General features: G+C 41.3%; 1 protein-coding gene across 6 annotated transcripts in view; it reads right to left on the bottom strand.

Annotated features, from left to right (window-relative positions):
* The window catches only part of LOC125456875 (limbic system-associated membrane protein-like), a 1,200,329-nt gene that overhangs the window by 310,527 nt on the left and 868,719 nt on the right, over positions 1-21,083 (bottom strand). For all 6 annotated transcript variants that reach the window (XR_007248528.2, XM_048540373.2, XM_048540371.2 and 3 more), the window contains one exon: positions 14,312-14,437. Coding sequence is in view for 5 of the 6 variants with exons in the window: in XM_048540373.2 (XP_048396330.1) it covers positions 14,312-14,437 (126 nt within the window). In the remaining variant the exon portion in view is untranslated. The remainder of the gene's footprint in view (positions 1-14,311; positions 14,438-21,083) is intronic.

The raw sequence follows: 21,083 nt of genomic DNA on the forward strand, positions 1-21,083 counted from the left end.
GCGCAACTGCATACAAACACTATACTTTGAGCTGTATAATTTTCACTCCTTACAGAGATTAAAAACTTCTACTTTTTGAAGTGAAATATTAATTAACTCTTAGAATTAAAAAAAGTCTAAATGATTGCCCAACAGCTCCTGTGCTAATCTTTGCCCGAGTACGCTGGCCCTATATCAAATTAGGGCCACTTGTCACCAGCACTCCATCCAGCACTCTTTCTCTTCCATCTGTCACGCTAACACATTTAATATTCAACACAGGCAGACTTTAGGGCCCACGTGCAGAGGCAAGAAATAAATTTCTATTAAATATAAAGTTGTGAGCATGCACTACTGTCTTCATTCTTGAGATAAATATTCTCATTCGTAAAAAAACACTAAACTAATATAAATTCCTACGTATCAATGAAGCCTTATAACAAGCATGCAGTTTATTGCAGTGGAAACAGCATTAAATTTCAGTCCTATGAAGAATTCAAAAACACTTGCAATGTTAAACTGTAATGGAAGGCACCCCAGTGTGATAATGGATCCTTGTGAAATCAGTCATGTAGCATTAATCTAGTCATAGAAAGTCGAAGGCTTGTGATAAATCTCTTAGCAGTTTTATAGTTTTTTTGACAATTTGACAGTTATTTGACATATAATAATTCCAGTTGATTTAAGCACATGTTTTGTATGGTCATATCTACTTTTATTGACCCAAAATGACACCTTCTGAACACCAGCCCACAACAAGACATCTGATACCACGCCCACCCTGCAAACCATAATCTGTGTGTATTAACAAAAGAAATAAATTAATAGGGACTGAAATGGCACAAAATATTGATCAGAGTTATAGCAAGAGGCTGATAAAACTTCTGGAGGACTTCAAACCCAATCCACTGGAACAAGACCACTGGCAATAATCATCCAGAGTGCAACCTTAAATCTCCAAAATAAGTTAATTGAAATGGACCTGTTCTGAGCATTTTGGGTTACAGACAATAGAAGTACTAAAGTGGGACTCAAATTGAGAAAGATAATCATTTAAACATTTAGATATATCTGCAAATTATGATTGCTCTCAGACTCAACCATTCTGGTAAAGGTCCCACTGACATTTCAATCTGTAATGTTAAAGATGTTAGCTATATACAATATATGTACATCATTCGAACAGTCCATGCTATGCTGCTAGCTGCATGTTGATCAACAACATATTTTCATTTGCTTAATATGTAAACTAACGGACTGTTTGCCGTTGCCAAACTCATTGGGGGATTTCAGCACCAACAGCAAGCCTCTCCATCAAGGTGAAAATCTAAGCCAAAGCCTTAAAATCAGACGGAGAATGTTTTTAAAAAGTTGACCACGTATGTTCATGGGCTTACAGAAAAATATGCTGCAGTAAATGTGTGTAATGTTTAGATGATCGAACAATAATCTAATTAAGGTGTTTAAAATGATTAAGAGATTTAGCAGGATAAAGAGAAGCTATTTTCTCTGGCTTTAGTCCAGAACCAGGAAGAATCATCTTCAAACTAGATTGGGCTATTCAGGAGAAAAATTAGGGTGTATTTCTTCACATAATGGAAATCTCAAACAGTGTTTCCAAAGAAGCGGAGTTTAACTCAAATTGAAAATTTCCAAACTGAAGAATAGTTGTTTTTTTTATTACACAAGAGTATTAAGGAACATGAAGTCAAGGTGAATAAGTTGAGTTGATGTACAGATTATAATTGAATTTGTTGGAGGGGGCCCAAGGGCTGAATGATATGGTCCTGTTCCAGTGGAATGGGAATGAAATCCTCTGGAAATTTTATCAGCCTCTTCCGGTAACTCTGATCAACATTTTGTGCCGTTTCAGTCCCTATTAAGTTATTTCTTTTGTTAATACACACAGATTCCACTGACAACACTTGTCTCATGATCAAATAAACAGTACTTTGGTTTGAACTGTTTGAACCATGTACAAATATTACACATAGTTACCAACTTTAACATTACAGATTGAAATATCAGTGTGACCATTACTAGAATGGTTAATTCTGAGAGCAAATGCTACAAAACTGAAGGTTGTTATCAATGAAGTTATGTTCAGGTATGTTTAGGATATACCTGGGCTCAATTTCAAAACAACAGGTAATCTGCATCACTATGATATCGTGAAATAAAAGTCTGTATTATTTTAGCCATGCAAAAAAAAGTCAGAAATCTTTTTAGAAAGACTAAAGAAGATTCTCACATAATCAGAGAATAACAGCAGATGGTGCACATTTCTGGAACATTAATGGAATATTCAGATAACACCCAGCTCTTTGTGTGTCCAAGAATGTAATTAACAGACACAAACTGTGCAATAAACTATGCAATTACGTAAAATTAACAGTTTGAGTTCTGAACTCCTGAGGTTGAAGGGGCAATTTTTTTGCCAATGAATACCTAAGAGCCAAATGATCAACCGTCAAGACAGTAAGGCAAGGTTGAATGGTCCTTAATGCTAGGAGTGTAATTGGTAAGACTGATGAGTTAATAGCGTGGATTGACACATGGAAGCATGATATTGTTGGCATCACAGAAACATGATTGACGGAAGTATCATAGGATCTTTAGGTGAAACAGAGGAGGGTGTAGCATTATTAATAAAGTAAAAGGGGATAGCTACTTTACTGGGAGTGTATTATAGACCCCCAAGCAGTCAGCAGGAAACAGAGAAGCAAATATGTAGACAACTCACAGAGATGTGTCAGAGTAATAACTGGGTCATTATAACAGGGGATTTCAACTTTCCCAACATGATTTGGAATAAACATTGTGTTAAGGATTTAGAAAGGGTAGACTTTCTGAAATGTATCCAGGGAGTTTTTTTGTACCAATATGTAGAAAGCCCAATAAAGGGATGGCATTGTGCTGAATCTAGTTCTGGGGAACTGTTTGATCTGGCACTGAGGGAACAATTAGGTGACAACAGGCACAACACAGTACAGTTCAAATTTGTTATGGACTTGGAAAAAGATGGAACAAAAACAAAGTTGCTGGAATGGCTCATCAAGTCTGGCAGCATCTGTGAAGGAGAAAACAGAGTTAATGTTTTGGGTCTGTGACCCTTTGTCAGAAGGAAAAAGATGGCCTGCAAATATGGCTCCTTGCAGCTAAGTCTATAATGGAGCAAATGGTGGTGGGGGAGGCATTCAAAAGGGAAATGGGATAAGTACAGGTCCAACGTCTACATTTCAGAGGAAAAAGTAGGAACAATAATTTCAGGGAACCTTTGGTATCAAGGAATTCAGGACTGTATGAAGAATTTTAGGGCTTTTAGCAAGTTCAGAAGGGTACAATTTAACTGTGGCCCTACAGGAATACAGGAAGTACAGGAGGGATCTTAAGAAATACAAGAGCAAAAATGGGAATGGAAAAGGACTTGCAAACAGGATTTGGGAGAATCCTAAGATAATAAAATGTGAGGCTGGATGAACACAGCAGGCCCAGCAGCATCTCAGGAGCACAAAAGTTGACATTTCGGGCCTAGACCCTTAGGCCCGAAACGTCAGCTTTTGTGCTCCTGAGATGCTGCTGGGCCTGCTGTGTTCATCCAGCCTCACATTTTATTATCTTAGGATTCTCCAGCATCTGCAGTTCCTATTATCATTGGGAGAATCCTAAGGTATTTTATAAATGTATTGAAAGGAAGAGGTTAGTCAGGGAAATATAAGGCACATTTGGGACCAAGGTTCGCCTGTATGTGAAGCCACAAGATATTGGAAGGGTGTTGAATGGTTACTTCTCTTCAGTCTTCACTCTGAAAAAGGAGAACGTAGATACAGAATTCAGGGAAAGGGACTGTGAGGAACTTGTACAGTTGACCTAGAGACTAGGGAGTATTGGGGGTTCTGTCAGGCTTAAAAACAGACAACTTCTGGATAAAATGCATCCCAGGCTACTGTAGGAGGCAAGGCAGGAAATTGCAGGGGCTTTGACACGAATTTTTAATTCCTCTCTGGCTACAGGGGCATTGCGCGATGTCTGGAGAACATCTAATGTAGTTCTACTTTTTAAGAGGGGGGGGTAGAGATGAAACAGAAAATTACAGACCGCTGAGTCTTGTGCCAAATGTAGGGAAACTTGGAGAAAACTCTGAAGAAGCAAATTAATATCTACTTGGAAAGGCAAAGAGATAATTTGGAAAAGCATGGCTTTGTCAGAAGGAGGTCATGCCTCACAGATTTGTCTCAATACTTTGAAAATGTAATGAAATGTGTAGATGAGGGAAGTTCAGTTGATGTACTTTACATGGATTCTAGCAAATCTTTTGATAAGGTCCCACATGGGAGACTGATTGAAAAGATTAAAGCACATACAATTGAGGGAAACTTAGTAAGATAGATCACAAACTGGCTTAGTAATAGGGCAGAAAGGGTAGTGGTAGAAAGCTGTTTGACTGGAGGCCTGTGTCCAGCAGTGTACCACAAGAATCAGTATTAGGACCGTTATTGTTTGTGATATGATTAATGATAAAGATGAAAATATAGGGGAATGTTAAGCAAATTTGCAGATGACGCCAATTTTGGTAGCGTAAATAGTGAAGATGATGGTTGTAGGTTACAGAAAGATACAGATAGGTTGGTCAGATGGGCAGACCAGTGGCAAATGGTATTTAACCCCGATATGCCAGAGGTGGTGCACTTTGGAAGAAGAAACAAGATCTGGGAGTATTTAATGCACACAGGACACTGGGTAGCTTAGAACAATGGAGGTATTTTGGGGTAATCATTCACAGATACCTGAAGTCGGTGGAGAACGTGAAAGGATAGTTAAGAAGGCATATGGAGCACTTGCTTTCATCAGTCATGGCAAAGAGTATAAGAGCATGGAGGTAATGTTGGAGTTGTACAGAGCATTGGTCAGGCCACAACTGGAGTACTGTTTGCAGTTCTGGCCACTTGACTACAGGAAGGCTATGATAGCACGAGAGGGGATACAGAGGAGGTTCAACCAGGATGAAGCCTGGGATGGTAAAACTGAGGTATAAGGAGAGACTTGATAGACTTGGATTGTTTTCTTTCGACAAGGTAAAATTGAGGGGAAGGGGGAACATGATTGAGTTGTATAAGATCGTGAGAGAGATTGGCGGGCTGAATAGAGAGCAGCTTTTCCCTGGGTTGAGGGGTCAATCGTGACAGGGCATAGTTTTCAGGTGAGGAGCAGGAGATTCAAAGGGTTTTGGAGAAACAAAATCTTTTCCACTAAGAGGGTGATGGGAATCTGGAATGCACTGCTTGGGAAGGTAGTGGATGCTGAAACTTACAAGCTTTGGAAAATATTTGGATGGATACTTCAAATTTCATAACATTCAAGGATGTGGGACAAGTGTCGGAAATTGGGATTAGTAGACCTTTAGTAGTAGTTATGTCGGCGGAGTTCCGATAGGCTGAAGGGCCTTCTCTGCACTGTGTAAATCCAAAATCAGTAATAATATCACAAGTTCAGCACCACCTTCATAAGGACAACAAATACCAGCTTTGCCTGAAATACCCATACCTCATGGGTAGAAAGACAGGATTTGTTTCTTGACAGTCAGGTGATATGCTGAATGATGATGCAGAGGCTGTCTCCAGTGACAGACAGAGAGGTATTGCCATTCCTTGGTGAACTTCTCAGAATTGACAGACTAAAGATGTAGTTGTTACACCATTGAAGCACATGTGACACCTTTTTACAACACTTTGTTTGACATTGTCAAGTATTGTTTAAAAACTTTTTGTACAGATGAACAGCGAGGAGAGTATAAAGGGAAACAAGGAAACAAATATAAACCGATGTAAGTAGAGCATTGGTAATGAATACTTCCTTACACATAACTTAAAAGCTAGTTACTTAAGTGCAGTATAAATAATTAATTCTTCTACTTAGATTTAGTTGAACAAGTTTTTGGGGCTGAATTTATTTTTCAACAAACAATTATGGTTTCAGTCTGTGTAATGATCAATCAAGGCATTAATGTATTCTGTATCTTCCAATCAGTGTAAAACCCTATCATGTCATGCCTTGATCCATAGCTGCATGCTTTCAGGTGAGAAGTACCATATGCCTCCAAGCTAAATTTGAAAAAAATGAAAAGGGACAATCCACATTTATGGCTTGTTTTATTAAAGCAGTTTTGATTTCAAAAAACAGTTATGCCATAGATTAGTCTCGTGTTTTAAAAGAAAATTGAAGTGCCTGAATGAGAAACAGCTATATACTTACAATGTTTGAAACACCCACACTTCATGATTTTGCAGTTAGGGTTTGTAATGAGTTTTTTTTTTAATTATATAGTTATTTTGGCCTTTTATATATATATATATATATATATTAATTGAATATAGTTTGCTGTATCTCATTTCTGTATCTTATAAAGTAAAAGCAACAAAAAGGCACTGACAGGCAGAGGGATCTGGGTGTACAGGTACACAGGTCACTAAAAGTGGCAACACAGCTGGAGAAGGTAGTCAACAAGGCTTATGGCATGTTTGCCTTCATAGCTGAGGCATTGAGTTTAAAAATTGGCAGGTAATGTTGCAACGTTACAAAACCTTAGTTAAGCGGCATTTGGAAAATTGTATTCAATTCTGGTCGCCACACGACCAGAAGGATGTGGTGGCTTTGGAGAGGATACAGAAAATATTTACCAGGATGTTGTCTGGTATGGAAAGCATTTGCTGTGAGGAGAAGTTGAAGAAATATGAGTTGTTCTCAATGGAACGATGGGAGGTTGAGGGGTGACCTGATAGACGCCTACAAGATTATGAAGGGCATGGTCAGAGAGGACAGTCAGAAGTTTTTCCCTCGGGTGGAAGAGTCAATTACTGGGAGGCATAGGTTTAAGGTGTGAGGGCAATGTTTAAAGGTGATATACAAGGCAAGTTTTTTTTTTAAACACAGAGGGTGGTGGGTGCCTGGAACTCTCTACCACGGGAGGTAGTGGAAGTAGATACTAAAGTGATATTTAAAGGACATCTTGACAAATACATGAATAGGATGGGAGTAGAGGGATACAGTCCCCAGAAGGGTCAGGGCTTTTAGTTGTGATGGGCAGCATGTCTGTGCAGGCTTTGAGGGCCAAAGGGGCTGTTCCCGTGCTTTAAATTTCTTTGTTAGTTGTTCTTAGTACAACTGAAGTATCTTAGTTTTGGCAGTCATCAAGAGGTCACATATAAACAATGGTTCCTCAAACTATAACATATTGATAGATTCCTGAACTTTCCAGAATGCATAAGTGTATCCAAAGACATTCTGGATGATCTATGCCATTAAGGCATGGCATGACATATTCTCTAAACATGCTCACAAAAATTACTTTGTGATGTCTGATTATCTCAGTAGAGAGCAACAAACTGAACAAAACTAATAGGGACAGGTTGTAATTAGCAGGATGTTCCCATAAATAACTGTCATCTTAGAGAACCAGGAAGGAGATAACACAAAGTGATATCAGTGCAATGTCCATCACATGCCACTCAGCCAATCCGTGACTGACCGTATCCTGCTTTTTCATTGGCAAGCTGATCAGAGCTGAGAGACATCACTGACCTCGCACAGAGATAATGACTAGAAAGGGTTCAAAAGCTATAGCTCTTAGTTTCCAGGTCTGCAGAAAGAAATGACTGAAAAACAAACCAGAACCAATTGTCCATCAGCTAAACCTCAAGTTTGTCAAGTCAATGAGTCCGATTGCTTTATTAAGTATGGCTGTAAGTATTACTTTTTTTCCTTACTGTGTACAAAAATAATAAATTGTGTGAAATTGGTGAAAATATGCTTAGAATATTCTGATAATTAATCAGGACCGAAAGAGCTTTAAAACTTATGTCTATAACTATAATTGATTTAAATCTTACAATTAAAGTTAACTTGAACACTCCATGTCTTAAGTAGTGGAATAACAGAAATGACTGTCACACTAAGTCTGATAATAAATGAGCATTAAACCTACTGTGGCATTTTTCATGGTTAGTCTGTGCGTGGGTACAATGATTAATTACTAAGGCATCTATTATCGGAATCTGGTCAGACAGGCTAATCCAGTTAACTGCAACTGACAACAAGCATTTCTTCACACAGGGAGAAGGGATTGGGTGGAAAAGGAGTGGTAACAATGATCAATAAACACTTATCTATCACATTTCCAAACATCACTGATTATTGTACGCCAAAATTCTTTTAAAAAGTAATTGCATTCAACGCAATGCAATGGGAATGGAATTTCATCTATTTCTCAGAGCTAAAAATGGCCCGATTTACACTTGGATATCAGGACTAAACTTCAACATGATTAGCATTTTAATGTACTACAGTGACATTGTCAATGCTTGATGTCCAGTGGCATTACCATCACTGAATCCCCAAATATCAACATTCTGGAACATTACGATTGAGATTATATTAGATTAGATTAAATTCCCTCGTGTGGAAACAGGCCCTTCAGCCCAACAAGCCCACACCACCCCCTTGGAGCATCCCACCCAGACCCATTCCCCTACAACCCACACACCCCTGAACACTACGGGCAATTTAGCATGGCCAATCCACCTAGCCTGCACATCTTTGGACTGTGGGAGGAAACCAGAGCACCCAGAGGACAACCACGCAGACATGGGGAGAATGTGCAAACTCCACACAGACCTGGAACCAAACTAAACAAGCTATGTAAATACTCAGGAAAGGGGACAGGAATCCTGCAACAAGTAACATGATGATGATTCTATAAAGCCTGGCTGCTTTTTACAAGGATAACAAGGTATGGAGCTGGATGAACACAACAAGCCAAGCAGCATCAGAGGAGCAGGAAGGCTGACGTTTTGGGCCTAGACCTACCTTCAGAAATGGGGGTTGGGGGGGGGGCGGTGAAGGGGGTTCTGAAATAAATAGGGAGAGAGGAAGAGAGATAATGGGAACTGCAGATGCTGGAGATTCCAAGATAGGGAGAGAGGAAGAGATGGTTAGAAGATGGATGGAGGAGAAGATAGATGGAGAGGAGACAGACCAGTGAAAGAGGCGGGGTTGGAGCCAGTAAAGGTGAGTGTAGGTGGAGAGGTAGGGACGGGATAGGTCACTCTGGGGAAGATGGACAGGTCAAGGGGGCGAGATGAGGTTAGTAGGTAGGAGCTGGGGGTGGAGCTTGAGGTGGGAGGAGGTGATAGGTGGGAGGAAGAACACGTTAGGGAGGCGGGGATGAGCTGGGCTGATTTTGGGATGTGGTAGGGGGAGGGGGGATTTTTGAAGCTCATGCAGCCCTCTGCTCCCTCCGCTCCAATCCTAACCTCTCCATAAAACCTGCAGACAAGGGAGGCGCAATTATAGTATGGCGCACTGACCTCTACATTGCCGAGGCCAGGCGCCAACTCTGTTACACCTCCTCCTAGATCATGACCCCACCCTCGAACACCAAGCCATCATCTCCCAAACCATCCACAATCTCATCACTTTCAGTGACCTCCCACCCACAGCCTCAACTTCAATGTTCAGCAACCCTGCACCACCCACTTCTATCCTCTTAAAATCCACAAACCTGACTGCCCTGGTCGACCCATTGTTTCTGCCTGCTCCTGCCCCACCGAACTTATCTCCACCTATCTCGACTCCATTTTCTCCCCATTGGTCCAGGAACTCGCTATCTACGTCCGTGACACCACCCATGCCATCCAGCTCCTCCAAATCTCCAGTCCCCAACACCTCATCTTTACCATGGGCGTCCAGTCCCTATACACCTGCATTCCCCATACAGATGGCCTAAAGGGCCGGTCAGTCCCCCCTCCACCGAGAACCTCATCCGCTTAGCCAAACTCATCCTCACCATTAACAACTTCTCTTTTAATTCCTCCCACTTCCTACAGACAAAGGGGGTGGCCATGGGTACCCGCATGGGCCCAAGCTATGCCTGCCTCTTTGTAGGTTACGTGGAACAATCCCTCTTCCATACCTACACTGGCCCTGAACCCCCACCTCTTCCTCAGTTACACTGATGATGAGGAGCTCGAACAGTTCATCCACTTCAACACCTTCCACCCCAAACTTAAGTTCACCTGGACCATCTCTCATATCTCTCTCTCCTTCCTGGATCTCTCTGTCTCCATTTCCAGCAACCACCTAGAAACCAATATCCATTTCAAGGCCAACAACTTCCACAGCAACCTAGAAAACACGTCCTCCCACCCACCTTCCTGCAAAAATGCCATCCCCTATTCCCAATTCCTTCGCATCTGCCGCACCTACTCCCAGGATGAGGCATTCCACTCCCGTACATCTCAGATGTCCTTGTTTTTCAAGGATCACAATGTCCTCCCCTCAGTGGTCGAGAACGCCCTTGACCATGTCTCCTGCATTTCCCACAACTCATCCCTCCCACCCCCTCCCCGCAATAACAACCAAAACAGAATCCGCCTCATCCTCACACACCACCCCACCAACCTGCAGATCCAATGCATCATCCTCTGACACTTCTGCCATCTGCAATCCGACCCCACCACCAAAGACATTTTCCCCTCCCCACCCTTATCTGCTTTCTGGAGGGACCACTCTCTCCATGACTCCCTTGTCTGCTCCACACTCCCCTGCAGGCCCGCCCACACAGCACTTTTCCCTGCAACCGCAGGTGGTACTACACCTGCCCCTACACCTCCCCCCTCACCCCCATCCCATGCCCCAAGCAGATGATCATCTGCACATCTGCTAATGTGCTATACTGCATCCGCTGTTCCTGTTGGGGCCTCCTCTACGTTGGGAAACCACGCTAAGGCTTAGGGACCGCTTTGCAGAACACCTAAGCTCGGTTCGCACCGAACAACTGCCAGTCACGAACCATTTCAACTCCCCCTCCCATTCCACAGACGACATGTCCATCCTGGGCCTCCTGCAGTGCCACAACGATGCTACCCAAAGGTTGCAGGTATAGGAATTCATATTCTGCTTGGGAACCCTGCAGCCCAATGGACTATTTTTGTATGCAATTTGCTGTGGCACTTTTTTTTAAAAATCAGTTTTGACCCTTTCACTGTACTTTGCTCCCATGAAATGAATGAAAAACTTGATCCTCTCCACAGCTATTCTTTTGTTTTGTGGACTTCACAAACCTCAAAATATTCCCTCCCGCTACCGCATCTCAAAACCAGCCCATCTCGTCCCTGCCTCCCTAACCTGTCCTTCCTCCCACCTATCCCCTCCTCCCACCTCAATTCCCACCCCCATCTCCTACCTACTAACCTCATCCCGCCTCCTTGACCTGTCCATCCTCCCTGAACTGACCTATTTCCTCCCTACCTACACTCACGTTTATTAGCTCTATCCCCACCTCTTTGACCGGTCTGTCTCCTCTCCACTTATCTCCTCCCTGATCCATCTTCTATCCACATCCCCTCTCTCCCTATTTATTTCAGAACCCTCTCCCCCTCCCCATTTCTGAAGATGGGTCTAGGCCCGAAACGTCAGCTTTCCTGCTCCTGTGATGCTGCTTGGCCTGCTGTGTTCATCTAGCTCTATACCTTGTTATCTTGGATTCTCCAGCATCTTCAGTTCCAACTATCTCCATTATTTACAAGGCACAGGTCAGGAGTGTGATGGAATGGGGTTCAATTTCATGGATTTGTGAAGATTCAACAATTCTCTAAAACCTCATCACCATCCAGGATAAAGCAGCCTGCTAAATTAGTCCTCCCAGTTAACACCTTCAAGTTTCACTCTTCCTTCCATTCGTAATGCACAGTGCAGGCACTATGTACCATCGACAAGATGCTCGAGTGTCTCACATTGTGGCTCCTTCATCAACATCTTCCAAACCTGCAATCTGTACCATCTAGAAGGACAAGATATATGGGAACACCACCACCATCTGTAGGTTTCTTTTCAAACCACATACCATAGCATGCTGACTCAGAACCAAGTCAATTTTTCTTCGGTATCATTCAGTCAAAATCCTTGAATTCTCTTCCTGACAGAACTATGTGTGCCCCTACACCACATGGGCTTCAGAGCTTCATGAAGGTTGCTCAACACCACCTTCTCAAGGACAATTAGGAATGGTAACAAATACTGGCTGAGCAGTAAAGATTGAATCCAGTAAATGACCAAAGAAAATATAACGCAACATAAAATATTGGTTTTCATCTCAGAATTAATGTCATAACATCAGACAGCAATCAAATCAGGTTCAGTAAAATAGTTTTCAGGGAGGAACGTACCGAAGGCCAAATAAAGACAGGTTTGACATGACGGGATTTTTCTTCATCAGTGTAAATCAATCGAAGCTGTTATTTTCAAACACCATTTATTTCATACCGTGTGTCAGCTCACACAGTTTCTTTCTATCAATATTAAATTGCCTGTTTTAATGATATGTCTTCAGGTTGAAGAGCAGCTTATTCCTTTCAACAAAGGAATGGCGATGGAGTGATTCTTTGTGAATCTACAATGGCTATCTTTACCTCAGCTACCAAATTATTACATCAATTACACTCGAGGATATAAATAGATAACATGCAGAAGCTTTGGCATCACTGAAATTCTTTAAAATGAAGTGCCATTTCCGCTCTTGAACCAAACAACTTTAAAAATCAAAACCGAAAGTACTGCAGATACTGTAAATCAGGAACAAAAACAAAGTTGCTGGGAAAGCTCAGCAGGTCTAGCAGCATCTGAGAAGGAAAAAGGGTTTAATGTTTCAGGTCCAGTGACCCTTCCTCAGACGCTTCCTCCTGACCGAAACGTTAACTGTTTCAACCTTCACAGATGCAGCCAGACCAGCTGTACTTTAAAAATCACATGCTTAAATTGATAATGAATATTTACTTAAATTCTGAGATAAATTCTGAAATAATTCTGAGGAGGTGACCTCCAGATTTGAACTTGGGACGTGGATAATGAAGGACAGTCATGTCAGAAGAGTTCGTCAACTCAGATTGCTACAAAGGAAGGCAGCCAATGGCAGGAGCAGGATGCTCCTTGGCCTACCCAATAAAAAGGGAAGGGGAGCTGAAGTGAATAATTATAGTCATAACTTGATTGATATTAGAAGATAGACCCCAGCCTTTGCAGTGAACAACAGCCTTTATTAAGATTATACGCTATATCAGGAGGAGATGATGAGAGAAGACATCTCTGGAACCATACACTTGGATTCCTGTGCCATGTGATCTGACATCATGACACAGCTCCTAATATACATGGCAAGCTTCTACCATTAGATTAAAGGTTCTATTAATAGTTAATTTCACGCAAGTCCAAATTAAGAGCAATCTTAGCTGGCTGGCAACATTTTGCCAGTATTAAACAGCCCCTTCCCCTCAACCCTAACTCCAGCTGCATTGAAGCAGCCCCACTATGACTCGTGGTGTAACCTCGAAGTCAGAGGCTCCATTTCTCAGGGAGGGGGCGTTGACAGCAGAGGTCAACTTGCAGTCCCCTGTACTGCTGCTAAATAAGTTTCTGCTCCATTTGCTGACTCCTGCCAGTGTGGCTCATCCAAAAAAATCAAGACATGTTTGTCTCACCAAGGGATCCTCCATCTCTGGGTGGCCTTGTTGAGGATCCAGAACAACTGAAACTTTAACTGAGTTGGCAGCATAGGAGACCTGCACACCAGCTTCTTTAGGTGGCTTCCCCCACCAGCTGGCTCCTAATTGCCTGCTCTGGGCAAAGTCACAGCTGAATCTCATTTCATACACCTCAGACCTCTGACTTGGGTACCATTCAAATAACATGGTCACCAATTTTGCAAAAATCGTGCTTAAGTAGTTTTAAAGAAGTAAATTTGTCCCTCCACACTTTCTATTTATGTGATTTCTATCTGCCTTTACAAAATTATTAGTACATTTAAATTTTTAATAATGAATGCCACATTTGGACATGTTCAGAAGATGGCTTAATCTGGTTTACAGATGTTCAGGGAATTTAATTATCACTGACAATTTTGCTCTGAATGAAATGACACATTCAACCATAACTAGTTGCACTGCAGATTTCTTCATCTGAAACCTTTTAAAAATATTAACATTTTACAGTAAAATTATCAATCATGGTTACAGCTTACAGACACAATTCCTATAACAAACACATTCCAATTCATGTCTCGCGTGAGATTCAATGTTGTACTTTTGTGCAGAATAGCTCGTTTCGTAAAATGAGTTCAAGTATGATAATGGGACTTTTACAGTTTAAAGTTAGCTTTATGCTACTTTCTGTTCAAAATTTGATAATTCAGATGGAGCAATACAACAGCAGTTTTATGTCCATCACCTGTTCTACATGACAAAAGGTTCTGGATTTATTTCAAAACTTTCAACACTCCTCTTACCTGAAGGAGAAATGTGCCTCCAATTTATGACGGGCTCTGGTCTTCCATTAGCCAAGCACACAAGAGTCACATTGCTGCCTTCATTGACTGTGATGTTAGATGAGATGTTGTAGATTTTTGGTGGAACTGTGGAGAAAATGTATATTTTAATCATAAGACGGGTTAAGATGTGTCTCATTACCACATATTAGTTTTACTGTCAGCCAGTATTCAATGACAATTTAAGAATCCATAGCAAGTAGGTTATCTGATTAGTTCCAAGCCTAATTTTAATATTAATCAAACCCATGCATTGCAAACCATACTATGAATGTACAATATGTAAATTGTGTTTAAATCTCATTGTACGATCTATATTAAATTCCAACATCCATTTGAAACTTTGAGACACAATTAGACTGTGGGACATCTAATTATTTCAGCAGCATTCATGAGCCATCTCCTTCTGTTCTCCAGGGCTTGTGCGTCAGTTTCATGGGCAAATAGCTAAGAACAAAGAGTGAATCAATCCAAATTGAAACAGATCTGAAGTAGTTTGTTGTTTGAATTAGTCCAGACAATAGAATTACCCTAAAATGCATTTTTATTTTAGCTGTGGTAAGACAGAGTCACAGAGATAAAGAAAATTATTATTTTGGTATAGCAGAGTTATTGGAAAGTTTGGGCAAATGTAAATAACCATGCTATGGACAGGAAACTGATGCTGCCAATGAAGTTACCCTTTATGTATATTGAAATAAAATTCCTGCATAAATTACGGACATGACATTGTGCAATTAAACTAGTCTGATTAGATTATTTAGTGGTTTATGAACAGTTTTGACTAGTTTACAACTATTTTATTTTGCAATAATATAGTGGTGTACCAAATGTACTTTGCTCACAGCTCATAAATTGCACAAAATAAATAATTTCTGAAGCTCATAACTTTTAACAGATTTGATTCAACTTGGAAAAGAGTAATCAATCATTGCACAATACATACTTTTTCATGTCACAGTAAGCATTGTATCTTCTCAAAGAAAAAATTAACAATGGCCACAGTCATTGCATTCACACTTGTCTTCAGGCAACAGTACTGCTTTGTCACAATTCTGTATCCCCATTTCTGAACAAATTACTTTGTCTATACTGTACAGCATATCTAGCTGGCACAAATGAGTTACATCTTCTCATAATACCTTTTGAAGGGGATAGAAGTGAACTAACAGTAGGTCTGCAAGTGTCAATCTTTTTTTTAAATATAGTAATTTGTATGCTTTAAAAATTTGAACAGTGAATTTTCCCACTGCATGGGCAAATGTAAAAAAAATCCATTTGAAAGCACTAACACTTTTATGGTCTTCCTACGCACATCATTGAACAGCACATTTAAAAGACATAACATATAAAAGATATAGAAAGACAGAAACTAGGAGCTAGAGTAGGCCATTCAATTCCTTGAGCCTACTCTGCCATTCGATGGCTGATCTTCCATCTCAATGCCATAGAGTTGCACAAGTTCACGACATTTAAGTGAAGGAATCTTTCCTTACCTCAGTCCTAAATAATCTACTCTGTATTCTGAGACTGTATCTCTAGGTTCTCGACTCCCCAGCCAAGGCATTGGATTATCTATACTTTTCCCTTGATAACTGAACTCACTCATTGATAGACAACGCCTCATGACTGAAAGTACTGCGGTCTTTGAAGAATTTCAATTGCACATTTCTGCTCATTTGTCTCAGTCAGCTTTTAACATTCATCCTGTTTACAATACAGTATAAATCAACAAAAAATAAAAAAAACAGGATTCCAGGCTGATAACAAAGGTTGCTACAAGACCTGAAAGTTTCCTTGAAATCCAGGGGAGATTTTACAGCTTGTGAAATCCACATTGATACCATTGGGCTGCAGGGTTACCAAGCGGAATATGAGTTGCTGTTCCTGCAACCTTTGGGTGGCATCGTTGTGGCACTGCAGGAGGCCCATGATGGACATGTTGTCTGAGGAATGGGAGGGGCGAGTTGAAATGGTTAGCGACTGGAAGGTGCAGTTGTCTGGTGCGAACCGAGCATAGTGTTTTGCAAAGCGGTCCCCAAGCCTCCGCTTGGTCTCCCTGATGTAGAGGAGGTCACAACGGGTACAGCGGATGCAGTATACCACATTGGCAGATGTGCAGGTCAACATCTGCTTGATGTGGAAAATCTTCTTGGGGCCTGGGATGGGTGTGGGGCAGGTGGAGCACTTCTAGCTGTTGCAGGGAAAAGTGCCGGGTATGGTGGGGCTGGTGCGGTTGCAGGGGAAAGTGTGGGGGGACTGCAAAATCTTCCCTCCCCCTACCGTATCCCAAAACCAGCCCAGCTCGTCCCCACCTCCCTAACCTGTTCTTCCTCTCACCTATCCCCTCTTCCCCCCTCAAGCCGCAACCCCATTTCCTACCTACTAACCTTATCCCGCCTCCTTGACCTGTCAGTCCTCCCTAGACAGACTTATCCCCTCCCTACCTCCCCACCTACACTCACATTTACTGGTTCCATCCCCGCCTCTTTAACTTGTCTGTCTCCTCTCCAACTATATGCTCCTCTATCCATCTTCGACCCGCCCTCCCCCCCCTCCCTATTTATTTCAGAACCCTCTTCCTCTCCCGTTTCTGAAGAAGGGTCTCGGCCCAAAACGTCAGCTTTCCTGCTCCTTTGATGCTGCTTGACCTGCTGCGTTCATCCAGCTCCACACCTTGTTATCTCTAAAGTTCGGCAAGAAGTGGCTTTCTACTGAAAGGGCAGATAGTCAGCTTCACTATTATTTCTTCCTATTACATGTCATTCTCTCTGTTTGAAAGTTTCCTGACACTCTTCAGGTGCACTCTTCTATGGATCCCAAACAAGAGTGCATCAGACAGTGAGTGAATTTACATCTGCAGTCATTTTGTGGCTGCAGCAGACTCTTCCTAAAAAACACATGTTGAAGTAGGTTAGGTTAGTAGTAGTAAGGTTAGTAATGTCCACGGAACAATTGGATTATGATCTATAGTCAGCACAATTAACAGCTGCACTTCTAGATTTAATGTTTTCTTAACTATAAAATTACATGCTTTCTCTGTTCTTTTTCTGTGCTTGTGAGACAAGTCATAAAGGCTACCCTAGGTGTGAATGTGTAAATAAATATCACGCCTGAAGAGCTTGCTGTGATTCTGTCTTAAAATTCATTTCGCGTAGAAAGGGTTTGAAAAACACACCACAGCATTTTAAAACTAAACCATTCTGCTGACAGACAGATTATAAAAGGCTGAACTCTTTCAGTCTCATCTCTAATACATCAGAGCAAAAGATAAATCTGAAGCATTTGCAAGACTCCTCAGTCAAAAATGCTAAATGGATGATCCATTTCAGACTCTTCCAGAAGTCCCTAGCATCACAGATGCCAGACCTCAGTCAGTTTGATTCACTCCACATGAAATCAAGAAATAACTGAAGGCACTGGATATTGCAAAAGCTATGCATAATGACCATTTACTGACTTTATGTGACAACATACTGGCAATAGCAATGCAGAATTGTGTTCCAGACCTTGCCACACCTCGAGCCAAGCTGTTTCAATATGCATACAACACTGGCATCTACCTGCCCATGTTGAAAATTGCCCAGGTATGTCCAGTATACAAAAAGCAGGATAAGTCCAAAGCAAAGAATTACTGCCCATCAGTCTACTCTTGATCATCAGGAAACAGACAAAAAGTATTATCAGTGCTATCAAGCAACATATGCTTGGTAATAATTTAGTCACCTGATGCTCAGTTTGGTTTCTCCACGGTCAACAAACTCTTTACCTCATTACATCTTTGGTTTAAACATGGGCAAAAGAGTTGAATTCCAGAAGTGAGGTGAGGGCGTCTGACCTTGATACCAATGCTACCTGAAACCAAGTGTGGCATCAAAGAGCCTGAACAAAACTTGTCAATAGGAAAAGGGGGAAACTCTCCATTGGTTAGACTCAGAGCAAGAACAAAGGAAGGTTGTTGTGTAAATTGGAAGTCAATCAGCTCAACCTCAAGACACCACTTGCAAAAGTTTCTCTTGGTAGTGTCCTAGGCCCCACCATCTTTAGCTGCTCCATCAGTGACATCCCTTCATCAAAGTCAGACGTGGTGGCATTTACTGATAATTGCACAACGCTTATCACCGATTGTGAATCCTCAGAAACTGAAGAAATCCACGTACAATTGCAGCAAGATCTGGATGACACTCTACTTTGTCCTGAAAATTGAGATGAGTAGTCTGTCAAAACCACAAACACTTCCTTTGTGATAGGTTTTTCCAAAGAGAAGTGATGGAACGAGCATATTCCTTAGGGAAGGTTACTGTACCGTATTTGTAGAGCTAGTTGTTTAATGGTATGTTCTTACATCCGCACAACAATATTTGGTCGCTAACAGGGAAGAGATAGTGTTCTTGGTGTCAGGCACAACAAGGAAATACTTGCTTCTCCAAAATTAAAACACTATTCATTTTTACAGTAAAATGGCAGCAGGCGAACGAACAAACTGAAGAAATATGAAAGAAAACAGAGACGCCATTAGAGATCTATTATAGCTTCTCTGCTGTTTCTTTGCCCTTTTATTCTGTCAGGAAAACATATCATGTGGCCTTTGCCTTATACTTCCTCCCCCTCCACCTCCTCGATCCATCAATTTAATGAGCATTGCTGACTTTAAAGGTAGCAAGACAAATTCAACGATCATATATCTGAAATTTGAGTATGAGGAATGAGTTCATTTTCAGAAGAAATATAAGCAACATAAGCAATATAATCAGTCCCTGTATTACCTGGAATAATCACTACTCAAGGTGAACTTGCCTACACTTTCGTTTCAGGTTGTTGCCCGATATCCTGCTGGTTCCCCAGAGGCGGGCTTACCTCTTGAGGGAGAGGGGCCTGCAGCAGTGGCAATGACCACCAGTTTAAAGGATACCTAAAAAGAAAAAGATCCCCCATTCTAACAACCAGAAATGCATAATGAAGGGCACGACTGATTTTTGCCTTAATGAACCCGATTTCATGGACAGTTCGCAAAATGTACTTATGCAGTGGCTTACATATTGTATAATCCCCAAAGCTACATGACAGACATGTAATTCGACAAAAATTGACACAGCTGGTACCATCTCAGGGCAGAATGGTGGCTCAGTGGTTAGGATTGCTGCCGCACAGTGCCAGGGCCCTGAGTTGAATTCCACCTTCAGGTGACTGTCTCTGTGGAGTTTACACATTGTCCCCATGCCTGCGTGGATGTCTGAAGGGTGCCTCAGTTTCCTCCCATGGTGCAAAGATGTGCAGGTTAACCATAGGAAATGTAGGGTTACAGGGATGGAGGGGGTGGTCCTGGGTGGGGTGTTCTTTGTTGGTGGGGGAGGCGGTCAGAGATAGTGTTGTTGTGTACTCAATGGATCGAGTGGCCTGCTTCCAATCATAAGGATTCTATGACTTCAGGTCTTCAATGTGTTAGTCTCCAAAGCTTATACCATCAGGTTCTTTTTAACATCTGAAGTCTATTTACAAGACGCTAATAACACAATAATATCATACAGAACCAGGATTCTGCACTTACTATTGTACATTGCGCACAGACAGAGTTGAGTTTACAGATGTCATGTGACTATCTTAAAGGTACAGGCCTGTCTGAACCTGAAACTACACCAAAATAAAAGAACCACCTAAAAAAAGGGGACCAGGTAAGCAAAGAGGTAGACTTTAAGGAGTATTTCAAAGGGAAGAAGAAATGTGAAAAGGTGTATAGATTTAGGAAGAGAATTCCCACAAGAATCTGTTACTTTTGTGAGTTACTTCACTCGGTCTTCTGCCAAACGAAGATTTAGTGAGATGAGGCAAAGGTAAGGAGACATTAATCCTGCCTCGTTTATATAGTCTTTGAATCCTGTGATTAATATTGATCAAAAAATGTCACTGGGGCATTGCAAAAATTCCAGGGAGCAAAAATGGCAAGGTAGAAAAGCTGAAGATCTGAAGCGATTGATGATCACTCCCTCTGCTCCTTGTTCCTGGGGCACAAAACAGGAGAAAATCAGTCCCCTAAAATGGAATCCTAATCTTTACAGCAACTCATATTTGAGACTTCACTAGACAGTTCACTGAGAATGAACAGGTTGGCAATAAACCTTTCTCCAATTGATTCTTAGAAATCAGGTGATTCGAGTGGTTTATTCTCTTGACAACACAGACACCAACTGATTAACTAGTCATTGTATCCAGACAGAAATGGGAATAAAAATATAAGTGTAAGCAAATGTTAAGAAGCATTTTTTTTGGAGTGAGAAAAGGTTTGCTTGTCACATCATTCTTTGACACAGTTCTCAATATGAAAGGGTAGGCTGAGATTGATTCCGTTTCAAACCATATTGAACAAGAACGAACTGCAGATGTTGGAAATTTGAAACAAAAGCAGAAAGTCAGTAGGTCTGGCAGCATCTGTGGAGAGAAAGCAGAATTAACATTTCAAGTCCATTGACCCTTCTATGTCAACACTTTCTTCAAAGGTTTACTTTAGGAAACCATCGAGAAGAATGCATTAATAATAACTATGAAGGCAGTAACAGAATGAACAGTACTATGCAACAGGACAGTTAGCTCTACAACACCAGGGAAAATGATTTTGTTGACATTTATTGCTGAGAAATGCTCATGTTTCAGAAACTTACAAGGAGTGTTCGATTGTGGTCAGAGATTTAGTTCATCTCTAAAGCATCAAGTTATGAAAATGGGTGGCACAGTGGCT

The sequence above is a fragment of the Stegostoma tigrinum genome, chromosome 12 (assembly GCF_030684315.1).
Source record: "Stegostoma tigrinum isolate sSteTig4 chromosome 12, sSteTig4.hap1, whole genome shotgun sequence".
Taxonomy (NCBI): domain Eukaryota; kingdom Metazoa; phylum Chordata; class Chondrichthyes; order Orectolobiformes; family Stegostomatidae; genus Stegostoma; species Stegostoma tigrinum.